The sequence below is a fragment of the Vicia villosa genome, linkage group LG1 (genome assembly GCF_029867415.1).
Source record: "Vicia villosa cultivar HV-30 ecotype Madison, WI linkage group LG1, Vvil1.0, whole genome shotgun sequence".
NCBI classification, from domain to species: domain Eukaryota; kingdom Viridiplantae; phylum Streptophyta; class Magnoliopsida; order Fabales; family Fabaceae; genus Vicia; species Vicia villosa.
Window position 1 is genome coordinate 39,733,702 of NC_081180.1, and position 25,463 is coordinate 39,759,164.

The window sequence follows — 25,463 nt, forward strand, 5'->3', positions numbered from 1 at the left end:
TTAGCTATCAAAACAAAAATTGAAAGCAAACTGATTGGGTTTCAGAATGACAACACAACGCCCTTCAACACAAACCCTTGAATTCTAACCCTTGATTTCTAATTTCTCTTCTCCCAATCCCTAATTATCATTTCATCGTCAATGCTATTTCTCTCTTCCCAATCTAATTTCTCTTCTCCCCATCCCTAATCATCTCATCATAAATGTTATTTCTTCTCCCAATTCATACATTACAATGTAATTGTCACTCATATTTTCTAGATAATTTATTTCAAATTTTGTTGCTTTTACCTATATAAATAGGATCAATTTCATCGATTCTCAATCACTTTTCTTCCAATTCGTTCATCGGCCTATTTTTGATAGTGTGATTTATCTGTTGCAGTCTATTTTTTAAGCACAATATATGGACAACAGGACGTGAAATTGTATTTATGGAGCTGGATAACAATTAAATCAAATACATTGAAGCACAATACAACTCAGTGGTGGGGCTGAATCCCATAGCCTGCTTCTTATCATAGAGAGCTAATTCGATGTACTTTCGGTTTGATCTTTTTGTCAGGATGGTACAAGTGATGTCATGAGGCTGAATTTACCATTCTGTTATGTATTAAGGGACAAGGTTGCGAGGTTGTAGCTGGCCGAGTATAGTTGGAGTCGTGAAGCATATTTGTATCAAGGGATTGTTGATTTGTTGCTGCTTCTGGAGAACCGCAGCTGAAAAGGTGTGTGTATCAGGTTTTAGAATGTTGTTACCTGATCTCTGTTGAGGTTTGAGATGTTAAATACCTCGGGTATTGGATAGTAATCCTCATGTATTGTGAAAAATAGGCAGTAGTCAAAGGAAAAACATTTTCCTGATATGATTCCCTTCCTCCAAAACATTTGTTATAGCATTGTCAGGGAAACATCTAGATCTCAAAATCATTTTCCTATCGCTGTTTTAACCCATTGCATATCTCTTTTTTTCCATATCATTGAACGCTTCCACAACAACTTGTACGACATTCACAAGGTATGTTTGTCTTCCGTTTTACACTTATATCTCTTATATCGTTTGCGTTATTTTTTCAGTTTTGTTTATGTACACCGTAAAATCAATAAAAACGTTTTCTTTTTCATTTCAAAGTAAACAGGTTATAAGGTTTTCACTTTCCTGTTTTGAAGTAGACATTTGATTCAAGTTCTGTTGTATAAAAAATACTTCTTTTTTGTTTCTAACAAAACAGGTTATAAGGTTTTCAATTTAAGATTTTAAATTAGATGTTTGGGGTTGTTTGCCTTAGCTTTAACAAGTGTGCTCTAACCGATTGATTCATAGGTGAAAAGGATGAAAAAAAATCCATATTTTGAAGATAGAGTATCCTTTGACGATGTCGACGTTGATGATGGCACATTGGAAACTGAAGTGGTGAACTTTGTTGAGGAAACTAAGGTGTTGATATGATTGGAAACAGAAGTGTTGATATGGTTGGAAACTCAACCATTGGATGAAGGGTATGAATTTGACAAAACTCAAGTATGTATTTCAACCAATTTTGAGTTTTTTGGTGAGCTTAAAACTTTGTAGTTAGTGCTTAATATGAGTTAAAGACCAACTACTAGCTGCAGCATGTGGTTTATTTTAGAAAGTGAGAATGATAATCATAATTATATAAAACATAGAAGCCATGTATTAATTGATTTTGCAAAATAATGAGAATAAAATCATAAACTTTGTTGAGTTGAACAATAAGATAAACTCATATTAACTTGAAGTAAAACTATGTACTTTTTAATTAACCAAATTTATCAGTCAAAGAACTCACTGAGTTAACATATTGTTTTGTTGAAATAGAACAGTTCAAATTTTAAGTTCTATAAATCAAATTTAGAAAAATACTATTTAAATTTGCACAGTTAAGTGTTATTTGGTCATTATTCATATGGTTTGAATTACTCGACAACGAATATTGCGACTATATATAAAGTAAACATTAGAAGGTAGCAAAAGGAATCAATCACATGTTTTATTTTTCTCTAGTTTAACAATCAGCATAGTTAAAAAACATATTGACAACATACTAGCTTTTATTAGTTACAAGTCTATAACCATGCTATATGAACTAAACTACTTTAGTTACAAGGCAATATCTTGAGTTTAGTTGTGATTTTTTCCATTTTTCAAAAGCTATGTTTTTTTTAAGAGTTTGCTATAAGAACTTATTATTTAAGCATTATTTCTCTCATATTTATTCATTAATGCAGTTTTATAACCATTGTTATTTTGGTTTGTCAGATAGCAAAAGCTATATATTTGCCAAACATTTAATGTTTTCTATTTGTTCTATTTTTAGGTACCAAAAACAATATGCAGAAACATTGTCTCTACTGATGCCTTGCTTGGTGTGTCGATAATGTCATCAGTCATGTTAGTCTTGACTGATAAAAACAAACAGGATGCCCAACCATGACTTTTCATCAGGCTTGTGCCTATCAAAGTCAACAAGTATAGTAGAACAGCCTTTTATATATGTATAGGTATTTTGTTGTAATTTTATGTTACTTTAAACAAATATATAAAAAATAATATTGGCACAACTAATGTACAATGTTTGATGTGAAATCTTTTCCCAAGAATCAAATTTTGTGGGATATTGGCCAAAAGGGCTATTAGTCACAACTTCTAGGCCAAAGCTGCATTTATCTCATGTTAGAACTGATATGTGGCTTATTTATCTCAGGTTAGAACTGATTAGTGACGCAAACATTTTTCTTTGCTTACTGTTTCGTTGTTGGCATCGAGAAATATAACGTTATTATCATTCCTTCCAGCTATAGTCTTGTGTTTCTGGTGCATGGTTTTATTTTGCAGATTTCTTTAAATATAGCTTGTGTGCATTCTCTTGGTTTTGTGGGTCAGTTTCTGTCTTGGTTTGGCCTCATTGTGGTGGAGTCGTCCGGTGGTCGCGGTGGGCATCTGGTGACTTCCCCATTCGGTGCAGCAGATTGGCGTTATTTTTCAGGGTCAGTGCTACTGTTATGTTGTCAGCTTATCTATTGCTTTTTGTTGGAATGGACTGTGTATTCTTTTTTATCTGTTGTAGTCGTTATAGGTTGGTTTTGGAGCTCTCTTTTGCGTGTCTGGTTATCTTAGGTTTACCTGTGATGATCTTTGATCTGTATTATTTTGATGGTGTTTTTACTTTTGTAATGCATATTGATGTACTGTTTAATACTGCTTGTGCTCTTAATGAATATGGTTTTTTTTATATAAAAAAAAAAACATCCCTTTTGCCCCATTTAACTGATAATGAGTTTTAGCTATTTGAGTTCCTTACATATTTTATAGGATTTCATTAGTCAAACATTATAGTTTATTAAATTACATCATCCAAATAAAATCTTCTAAGTAGAAGGCATATAAAGCAGGTATAATATGGGGTACAACACCATTGTTAACATTGACTTGCACAATCATATCATAGTTCTTAATTTAACTACCAAATGAATGACACAGTTGAAAGAATTAATTCACATATAGCATCGCATAATGCGACAAAAATGTGAAATTATTATTTAATTTTAATATATTAAAGAGGTTTAGTTTATAATTCTATGTAATGTTTTTTGTGGAGAAATTAATTTATCTTATAACTAGTGTATATACCCGTGCGAGGCACGGGTTTAAAAATACGTATAATAAAAAATATATTTTATAAATACTTACAGCTAAAACATATATGTGATAAGATAAAAAAAATTTTAAAAAATTTTAAAGATAAAATATATATATATATATATGTTATATGTCATTAAAAAATAATAAATTCAACAAATTTTAATACCAAAATGTGAGATGGGGTCAAAACTATTTTCATTAAAAAAAATTAATTTCCTGAATAAAGTTAAAGAGGGAGATTAAAACTCTAGTAAGTCAAAAATATATTTAATCAAATAATTAAATTTATGTTATTTAGTATATTTAAATAAATTTACTTTTGAGATATTATTAAAAATATTCCAAGATTAAACTCTTTTAAACAAACATGAAACAGAAATTAGTATAGCATATATAATGTTAACAGCGTTGTTCCTTGTGATACTCCGCAGTCTTTTGTAACAATAATATTGAATAATATTGAATCAAAACCTTTAATGGCTCTAGATAGATATTTTCCCACCACCACATATTTAAAAGAACTACTTCACATAGCTGGCAAGTGTTCTTTTGGATACGACATGAAGTGTACATATGAATACTGTAATAGTTGTGTTTATTTTAAATGTGTACTACATCCAAAGTTAATTCAGGAGGTGTGAAAAGTTTCTCCTACCGGAGAAATATAGTTAGGAGGACATATCTTAATTTTCTTACTACAAACTAAAGTTTGAACAGTTATAGTTTCCAGCCACAATCCCTCAGTTCTTTTGCATGAATCTTAATCACCTAACGGCGGAGGATAATTCCCTTCTCATCCTCGGCATTACATATTTCCCAATCAGTCTAAATGAATTTACCTTTCCATCAAGAAAGTAAGTTGCATACCAGTAAATGTTACATTTGAACCAAATTCTTGAACTTCTTGAAACAACTTAAAACATGAGTCCCAACTGAGAGGAAGAAGATCAACAAACTCCCTCTCGGAAAAGTTTCCATCATCAACATGTAAACACAGGGATCGACATGCTGCTAGCAAAAAAAATAATAAATTTCATGATTAGATTGAAAGAACTAAAACAAAGATATGTCACTTCAGATTCTACTATATCACCAGTAATTATGTCGCCAATGGCATGTGCAATCAGAAATGCCCTGAGAAATGAGAAGCAAAAGTTATATGAAAAGTATATATAATGAAGCTAAACTCCACGACTATCTATCAATCTGCAAACAAACTCTCTATGGACTACACATAAAAGCACTGAAGGCACACTCTGTTTGCAACTCAAATTTATACCCTTTCTGCAATGCTTCTTGGGTGAGTGGCGTAGCCACGCTTAGCGCGGATATTCCGCCTTGAGCAGCAACACGTTTGCACCAAAGTTTCATAAAAGTGATGAAACCATGGTTCATATAATTGATCTCAATGCTTCTGAATCGGCTCAGTGCTAATCGAAAAGCAAACAACTATGGCTAGAAAAAACAATAACAAACAAAAAGAGAATCCTTATACCTTATACAATTCAACCAAGATGTTGTGAAGATATTCCTGAGGTTCAAAAGGGTAGGGATGACAGAATGACTTGATTGCTTCAATCGTCTAATTGCACAGTAGCTAAGCTCATGTCAGGAGATAATACCTAGAAATATATAACAGTCAGCTAAATCTACATAACTCCAAGCGTATCTCTAGAATTTGATGCATAATTTAAAGCCTTCAAGCGTCGAAACACACTTTACAAAATCTATACACATATATGTTATATCTTATTAACTTGAAAGTATTTCCTAATATCTTCATCATAATTCACATATTTGTCGTTTGGTTTAGCTTGGTATTTAAAGACTAAGGTTCCATTAGTAATAATACATAGGGTACAATAGATCTTTCCAATTTACAGTTTGAAAGACGATTGTGACAAAATGACACATATATTCAATCACTTGTGAAAATAGCACAGTGCAGCTTCAATTCAATCCCCATATATTCACATCAACTATGAAAATAGCACATCGCAGCTTCAATTCAATCTGCAAAACATACCAGAATATACCAGTACCTGCAGTCTCTCTAGACATGGAGTTTAGTTTTTCTTCTAACTATTGCATGCAATATGATTTTACTCTTACAGACATCAGTGATGCAATACAAACTTCGCTCTTTTGCTCTTCTGCATTTTCTTCGAATCAATACCTGATGAAGATCACATTTGCTTTTCATTTATGTTCTATGTTTTCAATATGTTTGTTTCACTTACTTGTTGGCCCCAACCCCAATTACTTATCATATTTTCGGCAAGGGAAATCTGCAATTATTACAATAGAATTATAGTGTGCATGTTTAAAAAATAAGTAGAATAGAATTTTTGAACAAAAATAAATATACTTATTAATATCTTACCTCTTTGTTCAAGTTCCTTCTGTAAACCTTTACCAAAAGAACATGTCTGTAATATAGTCCCTGACATCATTCTACACCAAATTCTGTAAAATATATAAATCACATGCTTAAACTAATTTTTAATTATGATGGTATTAGCTTATTTTCGTCATTATAGAAAACAAAATAAGGAGGTAACAATGAGTTAGTTGCCTCCTCCCATTGTTTGATATAGATGTAGATTTAATCTTTTCAGAAGTAACATTATAATGGGCTGGATTTAATGCACCTTTAAGTATGAAGTTCAAAAGTTGGGCTGCTATATATATAATTAAGTAAAAAAACATACTTATAAATTTAATTCTTTAATTGGAACCTTACAAACATAAAAAATACTATAAGCTTACAGCACTTATATAGTTAAAGTACACTTCATCCATCACCGCAACAACACTGGCAGGCAAAATTCATGCTTCTAGTTCTTTCTTTATTCCAGAAAGAGCATATGAAAACAAATAAATCAATATGACAAAAAGTTAATACTAATAATAAACAATTATGTATATCGTAATTTAACAATAAACAATCAACATCAGCAGAAATAAAATTCGAAAAACAATATTACATAACCTACACGGAGGAATATAGTTATATTCAAACACTTGTACCTTCTGCAAGTGTTCCGGATGGCAAGAACAACATCTGGAAATGTTCATTTGTAGTATGAAATGATAGTCCTGAAAAATCGTTTGATGATATTTTGAACAATTAAGGGATTAATGCATTGAACACAAATGAATGAGTGAAATAGAAAAAAAATTATAACTGCTGAAAAATAACTTGTTCCTATTTCAATATAGAATTGTCAATAGCATGAAGCTTGTTTAGGTAAATCATTGATTTGCATTGTCAAACCAGCAGGTCAAATACTTTTAATGTATGTATCATCCAAGCAACACCTAGAGAAAGCCACGTAAACAGGAAGTCAAATTATGATATAATAATTGTACTGATAGCCCAAGTCAAATTGATATTATCTTGAGAGAGGGGAGGTGATGAAGAATTCATGTGAATTAAAGCCAAATTTAATACCTGGATATCAGCCGCAGATGTAACACTCGAAGCCAAATCTGACCAGTCAGACATTCTTATCACCTCTTGTTCTTCATTAGAGAAGGGTAATTTAAATTGGAGCATCAAATTTCCATGGGAGGCTTTTCTACTATTGTCAGTAGCAAAACATGGTGTAGTATGCACAGATCACAAACTTATACCATTATACTATTGTTTCAACTTTCAAGCAACTTTCAAGCAATTTCCTTCAATAACAAATGGAGTAAAAAAACTGCAATATTCAGTAACACAATCATTAAAGATAAGAGGCATTATCATTTATACCTATAGGTGCTCCAAATGCATCTGGTGGCAATTGATCAACCAAACTAAAATATCAAAATCTTCAAAATTCAAGAATTAAAACACAAAAAAACCAAAACCTAATTTCTGAAATTGAAAAACAGAGAGGAACTCACATGCATAAGCTTTCTCAAGGGTTTCAAGCTGAAACGACATCTTCATTTGTCTCTTAGGCTTGCTCAGACCTTCATTCGAAACAACAATCTTGCTATTGCTTTCACCATTATTGTTGTTATCATTGCTGCCACCACCCAACTAACAAACTAATCCTCAGAGTTAGACTTGGGATGAAGCAGAAATCCTTAGGGTTAGATTTGGAATGAGGCAGAAAGAGTTAGAGTTACCCAATCAAGAATCAGATTTGGAGCGAACGCTTTCTTTTCTTTGTGAAACAATCACTTCAAAATCGATTTGGGAGGGAACAATGAAAAATTCACGTCTTCTTCTCTCTTAGTGAAAAAGATACACTTTGGTTTGGGAGGGAACAGTGAAATTAGGAAGTAAGAGGAAGAAGAGAGTGTGAGGAAGAAAAGAAAGAAAGAGGAATTAGATGCATCCGAAAACATTGAAGAGAGTATTGGAAAAGAGAAATAACTGATTTGTTGAGGAACCAAGGTTGGAATCTGAAGTGACCGAATATTCTCTTTGAAATCTGGTGGAAGAGTAAAGGATCGTTTATTTTTTAAGTGAAGAAGAAAGGAAGTCGAACTTTGATATTTCCAAAGGTATAAGCAATCAAAATTTTACGTGCTTCAAATAAAGTTTAATTAATTTAAAAATATAATAGAATTTTATTAATTTAAACTTTCCTTTTTAGTAACATATCAATATAATAGAATAGCTGAGAGTTTGACAAGTGTCCAACTTGCCAAAATACTCATCTAGCTTTATTATATTCTATGATGATTCTACGATTAATGTTGATTATTATTTTCATTTTAACTATTCCTTTATTCATAAATTTTTAGATAGTTGATGGATAAAAAATTAGCATACAAATACGATAATAAAATATTAATCTTACGGGATTATTATTAACACAATATCTACTTTACTTTAATTAATAATTATTTTTATTTGAGAGACAAAATTTTTAATTTTAAATGTCTAACATCTTTTTTTTTTCTTTGTCTATCTCTTGGATTTTTTTAATTATTATTTAATACAATAAATTATTAATATTGTTGTTTATTATATAATTAAATAACTTACTTTTAAATTTGTATCTACAAATTTACCCGTGCGGACGCACGGATATTGGCGAAAAATTTTGGTGGGAAAACTTTTAGGATTATAATTTAGTATGATGATAGGATAACTTATATTTTTTTTAAAATAAGAAGATTTTTTACTAAAAAAAAAAAATGTAGTAGAAAATTAATAATGTGTAAGTTGTATGGATATATTGAAAAGCAGCTATTGTCTTTTGTTAAAATTATTTTGATTATTTAATTTTGTTTATATATTTTATTAACTGGCAAAGTTTTTTTTGTAAAACAAAAAATCAATGACGTGGCAGTCCAACTAGATTTATATTTTATTTTTGATTTAATTTGTAAGAGCCATGGAATTTATTGAATTTTTCTTTTTTATATTAATTTTTTACATTTTCTTAAATTATTGTTATTAATATTTTTTCAGAAAATTTATTTTAATTTTTTTTTTTACATTTTCTTAAATTATTGTTATTAAAATATTATTTGGGCCTTTATTAACTCATATGATCCAATGATAGTTACAATGCAGCCCATTATTCTCATCTAATTTCAAGTCATTAAAGTATGTGTGTTTTTGCATTATATACACTGAAAATTGTTTGCAATAAATCGATGTGGGACTCTGGCTAATGAACATAAGAAAGACAAGATTCTGAACACAGCAACAACACATTAACACATTCACATACATTCTTCCATGTCAAATCTTACTGCAAGAAAAGAAAAACACCACCAGCCAAACATTCACTGCAAATCCACTCTCCAATACTCGTAGCAACCTGCCAACACTCAGTTTATTGTTTAACTATTTTCTATATCTCATGCAACACATCATGTTTAACTATTTCTATATCTCATGCAACACATCATGTCTTGTTTCTTTAATTAAAAATATTATGGCTCACTTTTATATTCATGATTTGCATGGCACCTCTAGAGAAAAAGAGAGATAGTGATTATCTACCAAAAACTTGGACTACACAACACCACCACCTCCATGCTTCATGTTCACCATTCCTCCTTTATCTTTGTAAACTTGCAACAACAAACTGAAATGAATTTTATTTCTTTTATGGTAGAGATGCTTCGGTTAATTATAGAGTGCTTTAAACTTTAAGGGAACAATAGCAAACAAAAGTTGGCATGGATGAAATGAAACCCCAACACAGTAATATCAAGCTTACCTCTAGGAAGAAAATGAAGTGCTTTAAAATGAATTGCACAGCCTAAAAAAAAACTTTTTGAGAAGGAAAATGGAAAAAATTTCATAACAGAGGAAGACTTCTTTTACTAACATGAGCACAGGTAAAATCAGCTAAATGAAAGAACAAGGCAAGGATCATTTTAGCACAAAAGCGTTGAATCCTATATGTTGATATCCCACATACCATTTCTTTGGATTGAAGTGGTTGAACCATGAACTAGCATGTTCATAATTAGATCATGGAGAAGCCATGTGTGGGGCTTGGGTGATAATGATGGCATTAATGAGTTCTATATTTGCTGCAACATCTGTGAGAAATGGCTCCATGGCAATACAAGTTCCCATCTTAGTTTCTATAGTCCCTTTTGATTGTAGATACATATAAATAGTTGTAGCCTATACGTAGTGGATGTTTCTCTAAACATATGAAATCTGCTTTTTGACGTGCAAATTGCAGAAAATCTGTGTCACAATAGAACATGATGGTTTTCAAATGAAACAGTCCCACATCAAAAGTTTAAGATAAAATGAAAGTGTATATAGGTGTTGGGCTGCTGTGGAGGTCTAATTGGGCTTTGGATCCAACAAAAAATTTTGATACTTTAAAATAATAATAGTAATTATTAAAAAATATTAATTGTAAGAAAAAATAAAATAATAATAGTAATTATTAAAAAATATTAATTGTAAGAAAAAATTAATATGTAATTAAAAATTTTAAAAAAATTCCACGTAGATGTAAAAAATTAATTAAAAATTTAATAATGCCACGGTGGACTGTCACGTAGGCAAAATGAAAGAATCTTTGATGGAATGTGGCAATCGAGGGCTTATTTGACGGAATTTGAAAATTACGAGGGGGCTTTTAAAAAAAAAATTTTACAGGGGCCTAAACCGAATCTCGCTAATATTACAGGGGGTTTATATATTTAACCCTATATTTTTTGTTTCAATTCAATAGTAAATCAATTTTTAAGACTATTTTTAATTGTATTGTTAAATTTACATTTGTATAAATATGATGGGTTTGAGTTTTTTTTTTTTTTTTTTTTTGTATTTAAGACATATTTAATCACTTCTATTTTTTATTATCACTAATAATATTGATTAATTTATTTTTTAATTTTAATAAAATTAAAAATTTATTTTATCAAATTGAATAACAATAAATAACTATCTAGACTAATGTTTTAAAAACCGAACCGGTCATCAAACCGGCGAGGTACTGGGTTACTGGTTCATCGGTCGAACCATTGGATCACTGGTCAAACCACATGACCAAACTGGATTAAACCGGATACAACCAGATTAAACCTGTCATTATAATAAAGCTATATAGATATAAAACCGGTCGAACCAGATCATTCAATTTCTAAAAAAAATATAACTAGCACTTAAAAGTTGATCCATTAACAGCATAATCTATAAATAAGGCTCTTAAAAATTACAAATTCACAAGTTGTTCATTAGGTGCTGAAAATACTCATAATTCATATTAGTTTAAGGCTCTTAAAAAGCACAAATATAGTTTGCTCAACACGTAAAAATCACAAATTCAATTCAATTTTAAATATAAGTATTACACATAACAAAGTAGTACAAATTACAAATAATTGCAACATAATCTAATTGAGTACTTTAGAACAAAAATACTCCAATATCTATTAAATTTAGTTCCAAAGAGGTAAAATTATTTCAATGTTGGGATCTCCTTCAATATCAAGGTCATTCGCGGCAAAATCAATCGCATTTGCAACATCTTTCCCATCAATGATATCATTACTTTGGTTGTTTTCCCCAGAATTAAGTTGTGCATCTCCCTTAACGTCAAGCTAATCCAAATTTAATTCATCTATAACAACATCAATTTAAAGAGTTTAAAAATTGACATATTTTAATAAATTAAAATAACATAATTGTAATCACAAAAACTAATACCATACCAATATCATTTGAAAGAGGTTGGATTGTCATACTATCAAGATCTTTGCGTAGTGTTTCCACCTTCTCAATGGTCAAGAATGGTGGTGAATCCTCCAACACCCAATTAGAATGATCACCAAGTGTTTCAAAATTGATAGGATCATAATTTTGTTTCTTCTTGGTCCTATAAATCATTAACGGTCGGTAATGTCAAACATAGAACCAAATAAACTTAACAAATAATATACATTCTTAACAAACCAAAAAATATCACATATTATTAAATATAGAACCATAGAATATTCTTAATAAACCAAACAATATCATATATTCTTGGTTATAGAACCAATATTCTCATGTCATCAAGACAAAAACAAAATAGTCTTGTTTATAAACCAAACAAACCAAACAATAGCATATTTCTTAACTATAAAACCATATCATATATTCTTAACCATAGAACTAATATTCATGTCATCAAGTATCGAAACAATAGCATATAAAGCATAATAAGTGCAATACCTATTTTGTAGTCGTAAATTGTAATGAACATAAACGATATCGTTAAGCTTTTGATGCTCCAACCTATTTCTCTATTTTGAATGAATGTGTTCAAACACACTCCAATTTCGTTCACAACCAGGTTCACTACAAGTTTGACTCAAAATCCGAATAGCCAGCTTATGCAAATTGGGCACTTCGGTTCCATAAGTGTCCCACCATTGATCTAGAAAAATGCATGTGAAAAAATTAGAAAACGTTTTAAAATATATATTGACATTGTACTAAAATGCTTAAAGTTTATCATATAGTTTTACCTGGCAAAACTTCATCTCGGTTTTCTACGGTTGTTGTCCTTCCAAAACTACCTTCACAATTTTTGAATGAAGTCATCTCAGCAGTTAATTTAGATCGCAAGTCCTTACTATCATAAGCATACTTTTCAATGACACCAAAAGGCCTTGGGTGGTGGACTTGTTTTTTTCATATTCCGGACCAAACCTACAAGATGGATTTAACCAATAACCAGCAGCATGGAGATTTTTCCGAAGTTGTGCATCCCAACGGTTATCCAAAATCTTCAAATAAGGCTATACTTTCAGCTTATTTATTCTAAACCCCTTCTCAATCTCCTCTCTTGCTTTATACATAGCTCGATAGAGATATCCCATAGTCAGTTTATCTTCACTATCAACAATACGCAACACACGTACAAGAGGTTATGTAATTTTCACTATGTCATCACATGTAGACCAAAATCTTGAGTCTAAGACTTGTTCCACAAATTATTTTACCTTGACATCTTTGGAATAACTTGTGGTTGTCCACTCTTTGGATGTTACCATGGCTCTTAGTGCATCTTTATGAGACAGAATACTTTGCAATGCAATGAAATTAGTAGCAAAGCGGGTTGGAGCAGGACAGAGTATTTCTCTTCCACCTGTAAGTTGTCTCATAAAATACAATGCAAAACAATGATTATATATGTATTTGGTAATTTTTGAAGCATGTGACACTGTCTCACTTACTTCCTCTAATTTCCCCATGTCTTGCAACATCAAATTAATACAGTATGCTGCACAAGGAGACTAAAACAACTTAGGAAACTCCTTTTCCAACAACTTTCCAGCAACAACATAATTCGCAACATTATGTGTAATGGTTTGAACAACATTTTCTTGGCCAACATACAACATTACTTCCTTGAAAAGCTTAAACAACGTGTCTGCAATTTTAGAAGCACCAGAGGCATCAACATAATTTATGAAAACAGTTCCTTTGGGGCAATAAACTAAAAAGTTGATAAGAGTTCTCCTACAACGATCAGTCCACCCATCTGCAATAAGAGTACAACCTGTATCCTTCCAAATAGAACGATATTGCTCTATCTGTATCTTCACGTCATCAACCCACTTATTTAACAAATTATCACGAAGAGAATTCATGGTAGAAAATTTATATCCAGCACCCATACAACAAAGAGCATCAACCGCATGTTGAAAATACGGTGAATTTGCAGCATTGAAAGGAATAGATGCATCAATAAACCACTTGGCAATAGCAAGATCACACTTTTCTACCACTTCTTTACTTTGCATCACACTTTTTAAAGTAGGTTGAGCTCCCGAATTTGTCCTTGGTAAAAAATAAGTATCAATGCGAGCGTTATTCTTTTTAGATGCACCAATTTGCAATTCACCTCCCTCCGTAGTAAATGAATCACTTTCAGCCACATCTAAAGCTTTTCTTTTCTTGCTCCGCTCATTGAAATATTGATTCATCTAAAAACGAATTTCAGCAGACACTTTCTTACAAATTTCAACATTTTCTACTATTCCAGCCAAGTGTTGCTTTACCCTATGAATTCCACCTCCACCAAAAGATTTGTGACAATACATACAACTAAGAGATTTTCCATCAGGACTTCTAGTACAATGTGCCCAAGCTATATCAGGATTTCCTTTAACATTATTTTGAACTAAACTTTGAGCTGAAGATGCTTCTTGTGATTGTGGTTGTGATGATGGTGTTTTAGAAGATGCCATATTCATGTAAAACAACTCAAAATTGCTATATAAAAATAAAGTAAAACAGCTCAAAATAAAGTATACAAGGTAATTTTTAAAAATAAAGATGCCATATATACACTAAATGAAGTAATTTCCCATTGTGTGGAATTTGAAATATAGATATGATGAATTTCATAATGTTTATCAATTGCACAGTATTTATCAAAATTGCCATATAAAAATAGACCTTGTAGTATTCTTTGACTTAATTATTCTTTGACACGTTCAAAATGTGTTAAGAAGTGTGATTAGGCCTAACTCAATCCTACAAGGATTGCCTCCACTTATAAGGACATGTTCAGGCCATATATTATCCGATGTGAGACTCTTAACAAAATGTTATTTGGATACAACTACTTATAATATGATTAAATTACTGCCTGAAATTATCAATCACAAATGGCAAATATTATCAATTTGTAACAAAGCATAAGCGTGTGGTTTTCTTTTTCAATTTTTAACTTTCATTGATGTAAAACTAAGTATAGAAATACATGAGGTAAGAAAACAAAACAACATCATAATTCATAATTGTATAGAAACAAAACAACAAAAAAAACAAAACAAAATATAAACAATAATGGAAATAGGAAAGAAAAGAAAAAGCTAAAGAATACAAACTTCTAATACATGAGGCTGAAAGAAAAATTAATGTGATATGCTCTTGCTAGATGTAACTAATAGCATCGCAGAAAACATCATAAAATTCTTTAAGAATATATTAGCCAGGTTCGTAGTGCCCAAAGTAATTGTTACAGATAATAGAACACAATTTATAGATAGAAAACTAAAAAGCCTCCTGTAAGAATTGAGAATCAAACAACATTTCGCATCAATAGAACCTCCCCAAATAAAGAGCGAAGTCGAGGATGCTAATTGAATAGTAGTAAGAGGCTTGAAGAGGAGGTTGGAGAAAGCCAAAGGCAATTGGTCCGATGAACTACCCCATGTTTTATGGGCTTACCGTACTACACCACATTCCACCATAAGAGATACTCCTTTTGTTGAACGTATGGAATAGAAGTTGTTATTATGATAAAGAATGAAGAGCCGAGCTAGAGAACAGGAAACCCATTGTCGGCAGAAAGAAATGGAAAAGCTATTAGAGAGGAAACCAATATTTTAAAAGAAAATAGGATGACATATGCCTTAACCAGCAGAATCATTAAGAAAATAAGGGATTCAGGATACAATCGTCGTATCCAGTCTCGAGAGTTCTAAACAAGGGATTTTATACTAAGGAGGGCAGACATTAGAAAGAAGAATGCCTGAGATGGGAAACTAGCTACTAATTGGGGAGGCTTCTACCGCGTAGGAGTTGGCATCGGGAGAGGGGTGTATCTCATAGAATCCCTCGAAAGAGAACAGGTATTGAGGACATGGAACGTCGCTAAATTAAAGCGGTATTACAATTAATAATTCAAGTCAATGCCATTGTACTTTATTTTATCATGCATTAGAGGAGCTTGCATTTCAAGGAACTAAAGACTCTAATGATCGTCATTTGTATGTTAATAGAGGCAACATGCTTCTGAGGGGATGTGTTGATGTGCACAAGGTATATCCTTATGCACAGTGCATAAATACTCAAATATTGTTTATACTACTCAAAATATTATATTTATTACTCAAAATAATATACAAATTACTCAAAATAGTATAAATATTACTCGGAACAATGAATATATTACTCAAAATAGTTAAAATTCGATATTACTCAGAATGGTGTAAATATTACTCAGAATAGTGTACTCATTACTCACAATTAATAATTACTCGTAATTAATAAATATGTACAAATAATGCATATATTATTCATGGATTATGATATTATTATTCGTTTCTAACTAAAATGTTACTCAGAACAATTTAAATATTACTTGTACGAGACTTATGCACCGTGCATAAGGATATACCTTATGCACATCAACCTGACCCTGCTTCTAAGGGTCACTTATTCCATCGAATTTGCAAGTGATGAAGTCTTGAAATTTACTGGTACGGGGCTCCCTAAATCTCGTCAGAGAGAGGTCGAGGGTCCAAAACCTTTGTCTCGTTAGTGGGATCAGTCTCCTACCGGTCTGTTGGAGGTTAATGACGTTTTCCTCTAAAGGATGATTCTGGTGACGTAAATTTTCCGTAACAGTGCACATCTCCACCATGACATCTTGGTCTTTGCCGAAGTTGCTGCCGACCAAAGTTATTGCTCACATGTTCACCATATTTGAAGGGTATTGAAGAGGTAAACATCAAGCTAATTGTTGGATAGTTGACCCGATCAATTTTACCACGACTCTATGGTGGATGCCAATTGTACTTACTAAAGAAGTACAATAAGGATAACTATGTATTCAGAGGACACATCATCTCTCATGATCATTGGGAAACTAGGTAATGGAAGCGAGTTCAGATAGGCTAAAGCCAACCGACAGACAACTACTAAGAACCAAGCGATCTCATTATCCATTTTAGGCAACTTATGGCTTCGTAAGACAATTTGCCCTTGCTAGCATGGTTTTCCTTCCGTACTGAGTTGTCCCTTCTTAAAATTCAATACAATTATAACGTTAGAAAATTTCTCTTTGAGTGTGCACGCGTGCGTACGTGAGTGGGTGTATGTGTGCGTGGTATAATTTTATAAAATTTTATTTTATTTTTTCTAGAAGTAAAAAAATTGAAAATGTAGATTTCTTTTATAAATAACATTAAAAAAAATATTGAAATAAAACAATTTTGGGAACGTTGCTACAAAGGCGAAGAAAACTGCAAAGAAAGTTTGTTTCAATGATAAAAGAGCTGTAACAATAAGAAAAGGAAAAGAACATGCCAAGAAAACTCAAACCAATTAAATTCCTACGACATCGAGCAATATTGCCATTGTTCTATTCAATAATGACGATGTTGTGATTCATCCTGTAAAGGACGAACCAGTTGACATCATGGATGAGGATAGACACAACATTGAGATTGTTAAAATGAGCAAGAAGGAGAAAAATGGAAATGATTAAAATGGTGATGTAAAGAAAAAAGGGTTGCAAAGAACAAATCTATTGAGAAACCGAGCGTGTACCAATTGAAGGAAAGCGTAAAGTTGTTAGGGGAGTAGGTGTATCAAATGGACCAAAGAAGATGTAGATTTCTTTATATTTTATTTTTTTCTAGAAATTAAAAAATTGAAAATTTAGATTTCTTTTATAAATAACATTAAAAAAATATTGAAATAAAACAATTTTTGGAACATGCTAGCTCATTCACTTTTAAAAGTTAAAATCCAACCCTATAAATTGACCTAAAAACTGATTTTGTTTGTTTATTTAGAAAATTCAATTAAAAAAGAAACAGTTATAATTGTTTTCGACACTGTAGTTGGTTTAAGAAACCGAAATGTCTTCTTATTTTTTGTTTTATGAAGTTGAAGATAATCGATAAATTTAAGTAATTCTTGATATATAAATGTTTGGACAATCTTTTTTATGTGACACGATTTCTACAAATCTTTTCATTTTTGTTTGTTATGAACTTATGATGAATCTATTATGCATAATTAGTTGACAGAATCCCAAATAGAATGGATTAGGTTTTTTCTTTCAATGCTCGTGAGATTAAACCAATTTATCTTAAGTAGTTGACAAAATCCCAAATAAAATGGATTAGGGTTTTCATTCAAGTCATTGGGGATTCATACATATTGTTTTAAAGATCACATTGGTATAAAATTTAATGATTTAAAATTTAAAAGTCGAACATTATTGACTAATGGTCATATGAATTTTTGTTTTTATAATCTTGAATTCTATACATCACATTCTTACTTCATGTTATGCATTTTGATGATCCGCAACAAAGAGACGATGAAGGTAATTGATGGATTAGTTGCGAAAATAGGGCTGCAACAATAAAAAAGGAAAAGAATTTGCCAAGAAAACTCAAACCAATAAAATTGCTGCGACATCGAGCACTATTGCCATTGTTCCATCCAATAATGATGATGTTGTGATTCATCTTGTAAAGGACGAACCAATTGAAATCACATATGAGGATAGACACAACATTGCGATTGTTAAAATCAGTAAGAAGGGAAAAAGTGGAAATGATGAAAATTATGATGTAAAGAAAAAAAAAGGGTTGCAAAGAACAAATCTATTAAGAAACCGAGCGTACAAATTGAAGGAAAGTGTAAAGTTGTTGGGGGAGTAGGTGTATCAAATAGACCAAAGAAGATGTAGATTTCTTATATTTTATTTTTTTCTAGAAATAAAAAAATTGAAAATGTAGATTTCTTTTATAAATAACATTAAAAAATATTGAAATAAAACAATTTTAAAAACGTGCTAGCTCATTTACTTTTAAAAGTTAAAATCCAACCCTATAAATTGACCTAAAAAATGATTTTGTTTGTTTATTTATAAAATTCAATTAAAAAAGAAACAGTCATAATTATTTTTGACACTATTGTTGTTGTAACTAGTAATTAGGGATGAAAATATGTCACACTAATTAACACTGATAGAGACCTACGGTCTAACCTACATAGGTTTAGACTAGACCATACTTTTTTAAAATAGAAAAGATTTCGGTTTTTTTATAAACCTATTTAGTTAAATAGGATATGTCACATGCAATAGAAAAAACTTTTTAAATTTATCAAGCCGACATATTTAAATAAATATCAATAATTTTATTATTTTTGTATTTTATTTTTACTTTTGTTTTTGTATTTTATTTTATTTTTGTTGGAAGAGGGAGCTTTCACATGAGGAGGAGCATTATATAGACTCACATTTCAGGGGAAGTGTTGAGAATAAGTATGAGGAAGAAATCCCACTTTATTTAGAAAAGGGAAGATTAAACACTTTAAAAACGAGAGAACCCACACACCTATTGTTTTATGAAAATAAACACGACAAATTTTAAAATAAGTTTATGATAGGCTACGGATTAAAATAAAATTTTAAAATTTTTAATAGACTGTTTGTTTCAGCTTTAAAAAAATGGATTTTTTCTTTGTATTTTTAAAAATAGATTTTTCAAAGTCGTTTTTCAAAATATTATAAGTTTTTTTTATATTTGTTTTTTCTAAAATGAAACACTATATTTGACCTCCTATAACATAAATATGATTATTAAAAACTGAAACTTAGTCAAAATCATAATTTTTTAAAAAAGTTGTATTTCAAAAATGATTTTTCCTGAAAATCTATTTGAAATAGCTTCAAAATTAAGTGATTTTTTGAAATTTTGATATCCAAATTTTTTTCTCATAATTAAATAAAATATCTAAAATCACATTTTAAGAATAACTATTCAAGCCAAATTTTCATTTAAAACTTTTATAAAAATTTTCTTTATAAAATTGTTTTACAAACAAAACTTTGTAACATACAAAAATGATTTTTTAAAAAGCTAAAACAAATGGGTCCAAAGCTTAACTCGATTCAACCTATTCCTAACCCTTTGTTAATAATATCTATCATATAAGAAAGTTAATTGTTCTGGAAATACCAAAAATGCCCTTTTCTCAATTTCTCTTCATTTAGACTATACACGTGTACACTCTCTTTGCATCAGGTTGCTTTCTCTTTCCAATTTCACCTCTCTTTTCTATTTTCCCCATCTTTCTCCTTCTCTTTTTTCGCAAAACCCTATTCACCTTTTCACTCAATGAAAACCTTTCCCTATCAAATTTGCAGGCTCAACTTTTCAGATTGCTTGCAACTATGGTTTTGCTCCAATCAATACAAACCCTGTCTCTCTTCATTTTCCTTCCGAAAAATAAACCAATTTCCTAACTCTTTCTCTGATATTGTTGTTCTTCTGATTTATGTGCATGCAGTTTTGTTATTGAATTCGGTTGTTGGTCGATGGGTTTGTTGTTCGTTGAGGGTTTGTTTCTGAGTTCACGATGATGAATATGATGTTGATGGTGACGCTGAACACGTTTGCTGATTATACCGTGATGTTGATTCTGAACCGTTAATGGTTGTTGCTGAGGGTTACGATCGTGAAAATTAATGATGTGTTGGTGACGCTGAAAGTCACAGTAAATCGGTGAGATCTTTCTTTGTTTTTTGGTATTTTGAGTTATATAATCTCTCTTCTTCTTTCAATATTTTCTGAAGGGTTTGTGTAAAAAATGAGGAAGATGATGATGAAATAGGGTTTCATGAGTGTTAGTGTTGTATCAGGTTTACTGAATATGAACTGCGTTCTTTTTTTTCTTCTCATTGTTTTTGGAAATTTTGTATAGATGAGGATGACGATGATGATGAAATTTTAGGATTTTGAATCGTAATCCATTGGTACTGAACCGTAACTGTGATGTTATTGTTGATTTTCTGCAGTGAAAAAATTTAACTTAGATGTTAACTTATTCTGTTTCTCTTTACTGTGAACCAAAGTTTATTTGTGATTTGTAGTAAAGATTAGGCCGATGATTGTTCTGTGAAACTGTATGAGGCCTTTAAACATGATTTGAATCATTCCCCTTAAAAATTCTGATTCCTTCACATAAACCCTAATGATGAATTATGAATCTTCTTGAGACTTCTTATTCATATTCATGTTTGTTCTAACATTACTTCACTTTCTCTTTTCATGTGATAACGATCGAAATTGGCACAAACAATGAGAAGTTGCTGAATGATGAGTTTTACATTGGCCTTAGACATAACCGAGCAACTGGGAAGGTTTTGATCATCCCTAACACTCACTGGATTTTGTACATTGGGTGTGAAATTTCTATATTGCTAACATTGTGTTTGTTCATCGTGGTTTAGGAATATGCGGAGCTTCTAGACAACTTTATGCATGCAGTTAAGCAGAACAATGGAGAGAAAATTATTGTGCAGGTTATATATCTGATTCAGCATCATGTGTGGCTTTGGTGTTTTGCTTGAATCAATTGTTTTCCCGACTCTATGATTCTTTTGTTTTTCAGTTTGAAGATTTCGCAAATCATAATTGTTTTCCTGATTTTATGATCCTTCTTTGCACTTGCATACGAGCACTAATCTATAAGATAATATTCGTCTTCTTCCCGCTGTTAAAAATATATAGAACCATCTGATGTGTTGCTTCTGTCTGGTGTAGGGGGTTTTGGTCTGGCTTTGTGGGGATGTCACGTGCAGCAAGGTGCTTCCGGGTAAGAGTGTTCATTTATCTAAGGATTATTCAGTTTTTGTTGTTGATAATGGGAAAGTTGTGTTCAAGAGAGATGGAACATCGCCTACAAATTGTGCCGATTTAAAAGGCTTTTTTATTCAACGTGTTATTGTAGGTCGTCAAGTTGGGTTGCACGGTTAGATTCAGTGGAAATTCAGCAAGAGTTCAATCGTGATTTTTTCATCTGGGTTTTTGTTAAATTGGATAAAGATCTTATTTTTAGGTTTTGTGTGAAAGGCCGTGTTTTTCGATTTCGGTGTGAGGGAAATTGCTTGATTGTGTTGATAATGAGGAAGAGAGAGAGGGAAAACCCTTGTGGTGTATGTGGACACTATCACAAATATGAAGAAGGTGGAGTGTGTTCGATTTGTGGGCATAGGGTTCCTGTTGGATCGGAGAAAAGTTCGATTCAAGTTAGTGCTTTTCCTTCTGTGATCTTGCCAGAGTTTCTTTACTTGGGGAGCCATGATAATGCTTCGCGCTCTAAGCTTCTTAAAACTCAGGGGATTTCACAGATTCTCAATGTAAGAATCAGTTTTATTCTTTTTGTTTTGATGTTTCTTTCAATGATTGGATTGATGATTCTGATTCTGTTTATTCAATGATTGGCTTTTCTTGATGATGATGATTCTTTTTGTTGATGTTTTTGTATTAAAATCATGAGTGTGTTGATTGTTTTAATGTGGTGGTGAGACTGGGTTTGTGCATTAGGGTTGTTGTGTTGATTGTTTTAATGTGGTGGTGAGACTGGGTTTGTGTATTAGGTTTAGGTGCACGTTGCAGCTGTGCATTGCAACGTCGAAATAGCCACAATATTGTTTAGATTTGGGTGGTATTCAAATTTTGACACATTGCAGCATTGCAACATCATGATACCTGCAATATTGTTTAGGTTTAGGTGGTATTCAAATTTTGCCACGTTACAGCATTGCAACATCACGACTCACGATAGCTGCAACATTGTTTAGATTTGGGTGGTATTCAAATTTCGCCATGTTGCAGCATTGCTGTCAACAATAGCGGTTGTAACGGCTGCTAATTGCGGCCCCATATGCTATCGCAGCTGCTATTGCATCCACTAATTGAATTATGGTGAAAAATTCTTCAGTTTTTTTAACTGATCTCTTTTTTTAAGAGTATAAATTTCAATCCAAACCCTTCGAAGAGTAACGTTATGTTCTTGCTCACAAATAAACACTTTGCTCTTCTTTCTACTTTTTAGTTCAGTTCTGTTTTAATTTTCTTCCCTGCTGAAGCTTGATTACTCTATACTTTAGCTTCTTTAACTATTAAGTATGATGTTCGCTTTAATTTTGTGTATCAGTCTATTTTTGAGTATTTATGTTTATTTTGTACACTGGTTTTTAGTCTTTGCTATAGCGGCTATCCTTTTATCCGTTATATTTAGGAGTCGTTACATAGAGTGGCTATAATGGTGTTATAGCAATGCAGCGTAGCTGAATTCGTATTAACCACTATTCTCTTTGTGCAGACCGTCCCTTCTTGTCAAAACTTTTACAAGAACTCATTTACATATCACTGCCTCCCGGATGACAAAGGTTTCCAATTTGATGAAGCAAACCAGTTTCTAGGTATGTTCCTTCCTGTGTACTGAAAATTTATATGTCTTGATCATATAATGAAACTTAAAGTTTCCTGAAATATATTATGACATTTGATGATTTTTAAATTGAACACCCCAAAGCTTATAATATTTAATTAGGAGAATGGGCAGGAAACTTTAGAATGACTATGGTTTGCTCAATTTACTTTGGTTGCATAACCACGTTTTACAGCATGTCATTTTTTGTGTAGCTGTAACATTCAAGGATATTTAGAAAAATGATTATGACACCCGTTGGAGTTATAAATTTAAAGCTGCAGGAATATGGTTAGATCAGTTGCTTATCATGCTTTTCAAGATCTTTTCTTTTGTAAGTAAATTGGCAAATATGGGCCGATATTGTTAGATGACTAGCTTATTCCCTGTGCCAATGGGCTTCTAACGTTACCAGAACTTTCAATTTTCTGTTCAAACCTAAGTTTTCTGAATTGATTAATATTTTTATTTATCCAATGGATTTCTTCTATCAGAGGTTAAGAAACACTCATCATACCTAATGACTGTAGAAATGTCTATTGTTGGAAGTATATGCTTGCGTACCAGTACCTTGAAATCTCCCGATGGGGAAACTATGAGACGTCATGGCTTTTTTCATGGTTGGACTCCTTTAACTTGGGTAACATTGTTACCAATATTTTTCTTTTGGGATATAATTCTTTAGAGCCTGCTAGATTGTTGTTATGCTCATGCCTGTAAGAAGCTAATACAACCATCACATTAGTCTTGAAAATTAAAATCACACCCTCTATCCCAATCACATGCATGTACATGTAAATTTGGACCAATAGATTTTCAGGATCAAATCAATATCAGTTTTCTTGGGAGGGAGGTTTAATAGTTTCTGTTTATTACCCTAACTGCATATCAACTTTCACTAACATGACTAAAATGCTTTGCATCTGTGATTCTGGAATTTTTATTTTTTGCATTCACGAACCTCTTTGATGGCTAAGTTATATTGATAATTTCATGTCTCATAATTATCAAACACTTATGTAACTGGGATATCCATTGCCTATTTTCCTATGCCATCCTTTATGTGTATTTTGTTAAATGATTTATCTATCTTTTCATTTTAGTAAATTAAATGTACATTGTAGTTTATCAATGGAAAATCTTCCAACTTGTAATCTGTGTCATCTCATATAATTTCTTTCCAAACTTTTTTAATTGTTTCATTCTCATTGTTACTTTTGCTTTGCCAGCTTAACTAGCAATGTTATTATGGCCTAATGGCTTCACCTTTGATAAACTTATACAGAGAGAAGAAAAATTTAACATGGACTGCACGATATGCAAGTTGCAATACTCACTTAGAGTCTATTGGTTATGTTCTTATGTACTTCTTAAGAGTAAGGTATGTTTCTTCCTATTCATTATAATTTACTTAGCATATGGAATTTTATAAAATGGTGCATGTGAGTATCAATTGCACATACTTTTAAGTTAAACAACTGTAGCATAGTCAATGTTTACTATTATAGTGAAACAAGATCAATCACAATCTCTCGATGAAAAAGACAATATTGAAGAGCAGTCTAAGGTACTAGAGTCAGGTTTCTTTTTATTATATATTTTTTTAATTGACTATCGCTTCCTTTTAATCAACTAGCTAAATTCCATTGTCTTTGATTTCAATATTTTTCAGCAATTACAGCTCCCGAAGAAGGATTTAGATGTGTGCTTAGAAATAATGTTTTGAAGGCAAACTGCATTTTTTCTGTGATCTGCCATTGAAAGCATCGTCGCCTGTGTTTTTTTTTCTTCCGTTAGATAGTGGTTGGTTGTCTAGGATTTAATAAATTGTTATTAATGGGAATAGTTTTTGGATAGTGTGAAGTAATGGTGAAAGTTAGAAAGTATAAAACACATAGTACATAAGACCATGTGCAATGGTGTGTTTAATTAAACTCAACATGGCAAAATCATGTGCAATGGTGTGTTTAGAGTAGTGTTGAGTGTGTGTTGGAGGAGAGAGATGTTGAGAAAACTCAACACTATGTACACTGACGCAGGGGCTGACGTGGCTGGTCTTGATTGGCTGGCCAGATTTTTATCCATTTAATACTTTGAACTCAATTATTTCGCTGCAAATTAATTTTTTTTTTTTTTACCAAAATTCATGAATTTTTTTCTCTATAAATAGAGAGTTGGTTCATTTGATTTGGACACAGAAAAAAAAACCAAGTTTTTCACTATCTTTCTCTATTATTATCTTTCTATTAGTGTTTTTTTTGAAGTTAAGTGTCTTTTGTATCGTATCCAATTATTTAAATAAATTTTGTTTTTATTACAAACAATTAAAAAATAAATTATTAAGTA

At 31.5% G+C, this 25,463-nt stretch overlaps 1 protein-coding gene and 1 long non-coding RNA gene across 5 annotated transcripts; both read left to right on the forward strand.

The window, feature by feature from the left end:
• Window positions 1-3,840, forward strand: LOC131604608 (uncharacterized). The gene is made up of 4 exons (XR_009284639.1): window positions 1-237; window positions 386-1,018; window positions 1,325-1,500; window positions 2,340-3,840. It is a non-coding gene; the product is annotated as an uncharacterized LOC131604608 (long non-coding RNA).
• Window positions 3,841-19,945: 16,105 nt separating this feature from the next.
• Window positions 19,946-25,207, forward strand: LOC131604615 (protein-tyrosine-phosphatase IBR5-like). 4 transcript variants are annotated; one of them, XM_058877056.1, is made up of 9 exons: window positions 19,946-20,076; window positions 20,190-21,042; window positions 21,133-21,204; window positions 21,446-21,497; window positions 21,633-21,653; window positions 21,741-22,041; window positions 23,010-23,109; window positions 24,403-24,684; window positions 24,790-25,207. In XM_058877056.1, the coding sequence occupies exons 6-8, from the start codon at window positions 21,805-21,807 to the stop codon at window positions 24,417-24,419; spliced, it is 354 nt and encodes a 117-aa protein (XP_058733039.1). In that variant the 5' UTR covers window positions 19,946-20,076; window positions 20,190-21,042; window positions 21,133-21,204; window positions 21,446-21,497; window positions 21,633-21,653; window positions 21,741-21,804; the 3' UTR covers window positions 24,420-24,684; window positions 24,790-25,207. The 4 variants fall into 4 exon arrangements, with proteins under 4 accessions (XP_058733039.1, XP_058733035.1, XP_058733031.1 ...); XM_058877052.1 differs by having other exon boundaries at window positions 19,947-21,042; window positions 24,403-24,498; window positions 24,626-24,684; XM_058877048.1 differs by having other exon boundaries at window positions 19,947-21,042.
• Window positions 25,208-25,463: the final 256 nt, after the last annotated feature.

Coding starts and splice junctions, on each gene's coding strand:
- LOC131604615 (XM_058877056.1), top strand. CDS start 21,805: ATGAGGAAGAGAGAGAGGGAAAACCCTTGTGGTGTATGTGGACACTAT. Junction 22,042..23,009: donor GGATTTCACAGATTCTCAAT/GTAAGAATCAGT, acceptor CTCTTTGTGCAG/ACCGTCCCTTCTTGTCAAAA.